The sequence below is a fragment of the Gobius niger genome (assembly GCF_951799975.1).
Source record: "Gobius niger genome assembly, chromosome: 12".
In the NCBI taxonomy this organism is placed as follows: Eukaryota; Metazoa; Chordata; class Actinopteri; order Gobiiformes; family Gobiidae; genus Gobius; species Gobius niger.
The window spans coordinates 2,000,536-2,008,315 of record NC_136863.1 but is presented as its reverse complement, the minus strand read 5'-3'; the positions used below and the strand labels follow the sequence as shown (position 1 = coordinate 2,008,315).

Below are 7,780 nucleotides of genomic sequence, written 5' to 3'. Positions count from 1 at the left end.
TTTGTGAGTATCTGTACCTCAGTTTGTGAGTATCTGTACTTCAGTTTGTGAGTATCTGTACTTCAGTTTGTGAGTATCTGTACTTCAGTTTGTGAGTATCTGTACTTCAGTTTGTGAGTATCTGTACCTCAGTTTGTGAGTATCTGCACTTCAGTTTGTGAGTATCTGTACCTCAGTTTGTGAGTATCTGTACCTCAGTTTGTGAGTATCTGTACTTCAGTTTGTGAGTATCGGTACTTCAGTTTGTGAGTATCTGTACTTCAGTTTGTGAGTATCTGTACCTCAGTTTGTGAGTATCTGTACTTCAGTTTGTGAGTATCTGTACCTCAGTTTGTGAGTATCTGTACTTCAGTTTGTGAGTATCTGTACCTCAGTTTGTGAGTATCTGTACCTCAGTTTGTGAGTATATGTACTTCAGTTTGTGAGTATCTGTACTTCAGTTTGTGAGTATCGGTACTTCAGTTTGTGAGTATCGGTACTTCAGTTTGTGAGAATCTGTACTTCAGTTTGTGAGTATCGGTACTTCAGTTTGTGAGTATCTGTACCTCAGTTTGTGAGTACCAGTACTTCAGTTTGTGAGTATCGGTACTTCAGTTTGTGAGTATCTGTACTTCAGTTTGTGAGTATCTGTACTTCAGTTTGTGAGTACCAGTACTTCAGTTTGTGAGTACCAGTACTTCAGTTTGTGAGTATCTGTACCTCAGTTTGTGAGTATCGGTACTTCAGTTTGTGAGTATCTGTACTTCAGTTTGTGAGTATCGGTACCTCAGTTTGTGAGTATCGGTACTTCAGTTTGTGAGTATCTGTACTTTAGTTTGTGAGTATCTGTACCTCAGTTTGTGAGTATCTGTACTTCAGTTTGTGAGTATCTGCACCTCAGTTTGTGAGTATCTGTACTTCAGTTTGTGAGTATCTGTACTTCAGTTTGTGAGTATTTGTACCTCAGTTTGTGAGTATCTGTACTTCAGTTTGTGAGTATCTGTACTTCAGTTTGTGAGTATCGGTACCTCAGTTTGTGAGTATCTGTACTTCAGTTTGTGAGTATCTGTACTTCAGTTTGTGAGTATCTGTACTTCAGTTTGTGAGTATCTGTACTTCAGTTTGTGAGTATCGGTACTTCAGTTTGTGAGTATCTGTACTTCAGTTTGTGAGTATCTGTACTTCAGTTTGTGAGTACCAGTACTTCAGTTTGTGAGTATCGGTACTTCAGTTTGTGAGTATCTGTACTTCAGTTTGTGAGTATCTGTACTTTAGTTTGTGAGTATCTGTACTTTAGTTTGTGAGTATCTACTTCAGTTTGTGAGTATCTGTACCTCAGTTTGTGAGTATCTGTACTTCAGTTTGTGAGTATCTGTACTTTAGTTTGTGAGTATCTACTTCAGTTTGTGAGTATCTGTACTTCAGTTTGTGAGTATCTGTACTTCAGTTTGTGAGTATCTGTACTTTAGTTTGTGAGTATCTACTTCAGTTTGTGAGTATCTGTACCTCAGTTTGTGAGTATCTGTACTTCAGTTTGTGAGTATCTGTACTTCAGTTTGTGAGTATCTGTACTTCAGTTTGTGAGTATCTGTACTTCAGTTTGTGAGTATCGGTACTTCAGTTTGTGAGTATCTGTACTTCAGTTTGTGAGTATCTGTACTTCAGTTTGTGAGTACCAGTACTTCAGTTTGTGAGTATCGGTACTTCAGTTTGTGAGTATCTGTACTTCAGTTTGTGAGTATCTGTACTTCAGTTTGTGAGTACCAGTACTTCAGTTTGTGAGTACCAGTACTTCAGTTTGTGAGTATCTGTACCTCAGTTTGTGAGTATCGGTACTTCAGTTTGTGAGTATCTGTACTTCAGTTTGTGAGTATCGGTACCTCAGTTTGTGAGTATCGGTACTTCAGTTTGTGAGTATCTGTACTTTAGTTTGTGAGTATCTGTACCTCAGTTTGTGAGTATCTGTACTTCAGTTTGTGAGTATCTGCACCTCAGTTTGTGAGTATCTGTACTTCAGTTTGTGAGTATCTGTACTTCAGTTTGTGAGTATCTGTACTTCAGTTTGTGAGTATCTGTACCTCAGTTTGTGAGTATCTGTACTTCAGTTTGTGAGTATCTGCACCTCAGTTTGTGAGTATCTGTACCTAAGTTTGTGAGTATCTGTACTTCAGTTTGTGAGTATCTGTACCTCAGTTTGTGAGTATCTGTACTTCAGTTTGTGAGTATCTGTACCTCAGTTTGTGAGTATCTGCACCTCAGTTTGTGAGTATCTGTACTTCACTCGAGTAGTAGTTGTAGTATTTTTGTGGATCTTCTTCCTTTCACTCCACTGCATTAGAAAGATAAATACACTGTCTTTAAAGGCTCCACAGTGAACCGTCCAGCAGAGGGCGCTGTCTGCCCGCTCTCCCGGTGAGCCGCGTGTCCCCGGTGTTTCCTCCTCCCCCCGAGCGCGAGCGGATTGTTTCAAAGAGTTTCAGCCAAAAACACGCCTCTGAGAAGAAGCTGAGGAAACTTTGTCCCACTTTCATAAACCTGTGACCGGCTCCGGGTGAACGCAGCTGCTGCACGCGGGAGGTGAGTGTCTGAGCTCGTGCTTCCGGTCAGAAACATGCGCCAAGAAAGAAACAAATAAGTGTCACGTGGGAAGAGACCCATAAAGCAAAACGAGAGGGAACGCGCTCGGTTTGGGCGGGGGTTAAGAGGTTTTAATGCCTGTTTCTCCACACTGAGATCTGTTCTTACCTGAGCTCAGACGAGTTGATGCGCACCTGTCAGGTTTTTGTGCGTGCGCTCAGTCACGCCAAAAGACCAAAGATGTTGTTAGCATTTGGCCTCTCCCTATGTTTTTATGAAAACAATGATGGAAATGTGACAAAAAAGTGAGAAAACATTGACAAATAAGTGAGGAAAAATGTATGAAAAAGTGGCAAAAATGTCACAAGAAATTGACGAAAAAATGACAAAAATGTGACAAAAAATGACCAAAAAAATGTGACAAAATGTGACAAAAAAATGACAAAAATATGATGAAAATGTGATAAAAAATGTGATAACAATTGATGAAAAAATGACAAAAATGTGACAAAAAAATAACAAAAAAATGATAAAAATGTGACAAAAAATGACCAAAAAAAAAAAAATGACAAAAAATGACACAAAAAAATTACCAAAATGTGACAAAATGTGACCAAAAAATTACAAAAATATGATAAAAAATGGACAAAAATGTGTTAAAATTGACCATAAAAACGACAAAAATGTGACAAAAAATGGACAAGAATGTGATAAAAATTGACCTTAAAAACGACAAAAATGTGACAAAAAATGGACAAAAATGTGATAAAAATTGACCAAAAAAACAACAAAAATGTGACAAAAAATTTACAAAAATATGATAAAAATGTGATAACGATTGATGAAAAAATGACAAAAATGTGACAAAAAATGACTAAAAAAATGACAAAAATGTGATAAAAAATTTGACCAAAAAAATGACAAAAATGTAACAAAAAAATAACAAAAATTTGATAAAAAAAATTGATGGAGAAAAAAAAAATGACAAAAAAGTTACAAAAATGAGTTGAATACCCAACAAAAAGATGATGGGAAAAAAAATCTGATGACGTGAGGAAAAAGATCCTCTCGGTTCAGGCGGGAGTTAAGAGGTTAAACCGAGCTCCGTTATTATCCAGGCACTTCCTCAAAAGCTTCTTGAAAAAAATCAATAATAGTGACGAATATGAGTCATTGAGATGAGAGGCCACATCCGGCCCACCACATGGATGAATCCGGCCCATGATTTGTAGGGCATAAATCCTGAGTATGTCAAATAAAAAGCCCATTCCTTTGCCAGAATGCTCACTCCAGCCACTAGGGGGCAGCTGAAATACAATTAGAATGAAATAATTCCACAGGTGTCCAGCAGAGGGCACTGACATAATGAGAGATCAGGATCATTCTTTTTTTTACTTCTTTTGTGCTTATTTTGTCACGTTTTTGTCGCTATTTTACCGCTTTTTTTGGTGCGTTTTCATCCTGGTTTAAGTCTTGAGTTTTGTTTTGCTGCTTTTTTTACAGGAGCTTTTACATTTGGGTAAAGCCGAAGTGGAGAGAATGTTCTGTCTGAACTGAAGCTAAACTGAGCGCGTTCTTTGCAAACGTCAGTGTTGTGCTTCTGGTGTAGTGTCGCTGCACAGCCACACGGGGGCAGTGTTGAGCTACACATAACCCTCTCCTCACTGTGATCTCAGCATTTCATCTCCTCTCACTTTTTTATTTGATTTGTCTCTTATTATTCCCTCGATCAGAGTCGGCGTCGTGTGGAAAGTTATTAAATGAATCACAGGGTTTAAAATCTAAAAATCTTTGAAAATAACGACGTCGTCCTGAGACTTTTACTGTAGAAATCAAACATGGACTAAAACAGATCCAGATTCTGCAGTTTCCAACCCCTGTTTTTTGCCATTTTTCCCTGATTCCTTCCCTATATTTTCTCCTTTTTTCCCCCTCAATTTCTTCCTTATTTTTTTGTCAATTTTTCATATTTTTTCCCAATTTCTGCCCATGTGTTTTTACCTTTTTTTCCTCCAAATCCCCTCCCCTTTTTAACCTTGTTTTTCTTGATTTTTCCCCTCATTTTCCCCCCGATTTTCCCCATTCCTTGCCTGTATTTTCCTCCTTTTTCCCCCCCTCAATTTCCCCCTAATCTTTCTCAGCTCCACCTTTTTTCCCCCGTATTTCTTCCTTATTTTTTGTCCTTTTTTCACAATTTTTCCCAATTTCTGTCCAAATGTTTTCACCTTTTTTTCTTCTAAATCAAATCCCCTCCCCTTTTTTAACCTTGTTTTTCTTGATTTTCCCCCCGATTTTCCCCATTTCTTCCCTATTTTTTCTCCACCCTTTTTTTCCCTCCACTTTTTCCCCCAATTTCTTCTTTATTTTTGTCCTTTTTTCACAATTTTTCCCAATTTCTGCCCATGTGTTTTTACCTTTTTTTCCTCCAAATCCCCTCCCCTTTTTTAACCTTGTCTTTCTTGATTTTCCCCCTCATTTTCCCCCCGACTTTCCCCATTCCTTCCCTATATTTTCTCCTTTTTTGCCCCTGAATTTTCCCCCTAATCTTTCTCAGCTCCACCTTTTTCCCCCACAATTTCTTCCTTATTTTTTGTCCTTTTTTCATAATTTTTCCCAATTTCTGCCCATGTGTTTTTACCTTTTTTTCCTCCAAATCCCCTCCCTTTTTTAACCTTGTCTTTCTTGATTTTTCCCCTCATTTTCCCCCCGTTTTTCCCCATTCCTTGCCTACTTTTTCTCCTTTTTCCCCCTCAATTATATAACAATTACCCCCTAATTTCTCCCTAATTTTTCCCACCTTTTCCCCCTAATTTCTTCCTTATTTTTTGTCCTTTTTCATGATTTTTCCCAATTTCTGCCCATGTGTTTTTACCTTTTTTTCCTCCAAATCCCCTCCCCTTTTTTAACCTTGTTTTTCTTGATTTTTCCCCTCATTTTCCCCCCGATTTTCCCCATTTCTTCCTTATTTTTTCTCCTTTTTCCCCCTCAATTTTATAAAAAAAATTCTTGGCTCCACCCTTTTTTTCCCTCCACTTTTCCCCCCAATTTCTCCCTTATTTTTTGTCCTTTCTTCATAATTTTTCCCAATTTCTGTCCATGTGTTTTACCTTTTTTTTCCTCCAAATCCCCTCCCCTTTTTTAACCTTGTTTTTCTTGACTTTTCCCCCGATTTTCCCCATTTCTTCCCTACTTTTTCTCCTTTTCCCCCTCAATTTTATAACAATTTTTCTCGGCTCCACCCTTTTTTTCCCTCCACTTTTTCCCCCAATTTCTCCCTCATTTTTTTTGCCCTTTTTTCATAATTCTTCCCAATTTCTGTCCATGTGTTTTACCTTTTTTTCCCTCCAAATCCCCTCCCCATTTTTAACCTTGTTTTTCTTGATTTTTCCCCAATTTTCCCCATTTCTTCCCTACTTTTTCTCCTTTTTCCCCCTCAATTTTATAACATTTTTTCTCTGCTCCACCCTTTTTTTCCCTCCACTTTTCCCCCCAATTTCTTCCTCATTTTTTTCCTAATCTTTCCCACTTTCCCTCCATTAGTTTATATGTTTTTATTAATTTTTCCTCTGCTCTTTTCCCCCTTTTTTTGTGCAAATTTCCCCCACTTTTTTCCCTTCATTTCCCCCCTTGTTTTTTCCACTCCCCCACATTTCTTCCCCCGTTTTTTCCCCTCTTCCTCTTGTGTTTCCCCCACACCTTCTCTCTCCATCTTCACCTCAGAACATTTTCTTTCCAAACCCTTTTCTGACGTTCCCGAATGACGTTCTCGCCGCCTATTTTTACTTCCCCCCAAACCCTGTGTCTGTTTCCATTCGCTCCATTGGCTCTTGCTCACTGTGGGAGGGCATCTGAGCCACAGGTCTCCTCCCCCCCCCTGGTCCCTCCCCCCTGGTCCCTCTCTGCTCAGGACTCTGCCGGAGCATCAGTCTGCTCCTGAGCGTCACCACAGAGCCTCCGAACATGGACTAAAACCCCCCGGAGCTCCCGTTTCTGCTTCCATTCTCCACGTTCCTCCCTCGTTTCTCGGGACGTTCTCGGGACCTTCTCCGTCTCCTGGACCCGGCGTCGTTGTGAAGGTTTTTCCCGGCTCTTTCTCGTGACGTTCCTGTCCCCGTTTCTCGGCGGTTGTTCCTGGCCGTTCCCGTGGCGATGGTGCTGGAGTGGCTGTACGGCTTTCGGCAGTGGCTCAGGGAGGAGCACCGGTCCCGGAAACTCATCCTCTTCATCGTCTTCGTGGCCCTGCTGCTGGACAACATGCTCATGACCGTCGTGGGTGAGTGAGGAGATCCAGACTCTCAGGAACTTCTGACCTTTAATCCACTCACTAACTCCTGCCTCATTCACTAGGATCTGTTTTTCTTTCTCGATACCAGGACTGAAACGATACTTGTCGATACCGATACTAAAATATTCAGATCATACAGAACCATGAGACAGAAGAAGAATGTGAAATTATTCCTTTTCCTTCCATTGAATTTATTTTAGTTTCATTTATTTGAGGTGAAACAACCAAGAAACGTCCTTTAACGACAAAGGGATATTTTTCCCCCTTTTTAGCATTTTTTCCCACATTTTCCCCAAATTCTTCCAAATGTTTTCATTTTTTCAGCCATTTTTTTCCACTTCAAAAAAATCTTATTTTTCCCCCTAAATTTACTACTTTTTCCCCCAATTTTTCTGCTTTTTTTTTTACGAACTTTTCCAAGTTTGCCCCAATTTGTACCAGATATTCCCAAATTTTCCCCCTTTTTTCCCCCATGCTGTTTTCACTTGTTTCACTTTATTTAGTCTCATTTATTTAGTCCCTTCTCCCCGTCCTCACCCCCATCTTTTCCTCATTTTTTCCACATTTTCCCCAAATTTCCCCAAATGTTTTTTTCCCCCATCAATTTATTATTTTTCAGCTTTTTTTTTTTACGGAAGTTTACCCCAATTTTTGCCAGATTTTTCCCCATGCTTTTTTCACGTGTGTTTTACTTTATTTCTTTATATTCTTTATTTCTTCTTCTTCTTTATTTATTTATTTGATTATTTAGTCCCTTCTCCCCCCATGCTTTTCCTCATCTCCTTCTTTTCCTCAGTTTTTTCCTTATTTTCTCCGTTCATGTCTAGTTTATTCCAAAACCCTCCACGAATAAAACAAATATTACATCCATTTAAAGCTCTGTCCGTTGTGCACATTAAAGGCACACTGTGTAACATTTATATCCTGTTGTCGTCAGTA

At 39.2% G+C, this 7,780-nt stretch overlaps 1 protein-coding gene across 1 annotated transcript in view; it reads left to right on the top strand.

Moving 5' to 3' along the window:
* The first annotated feature begins 6,697 nt into the window (after positions 1 to 6,697).
* The window catches only part of slc18a2 (solute carrier family 18 member 2), a 58,822-nt gene continuing 57,739 nt past the window's right edge, over positions 6,698 to 7,780 (top strand). Inside the window, exon 1 of the mRNA XM_079567117.1 lies at positions 6,698 to 6,829. Coding sequence (XP_079423243.1) covers positions 6,706 to 6,829 — 124 coding nt within the window. The 5' untranslated portion in view covers positions 6,698 to 6,705. The remainder of the gene's footprint in view (positions 6,830 to 7,780) is intronic.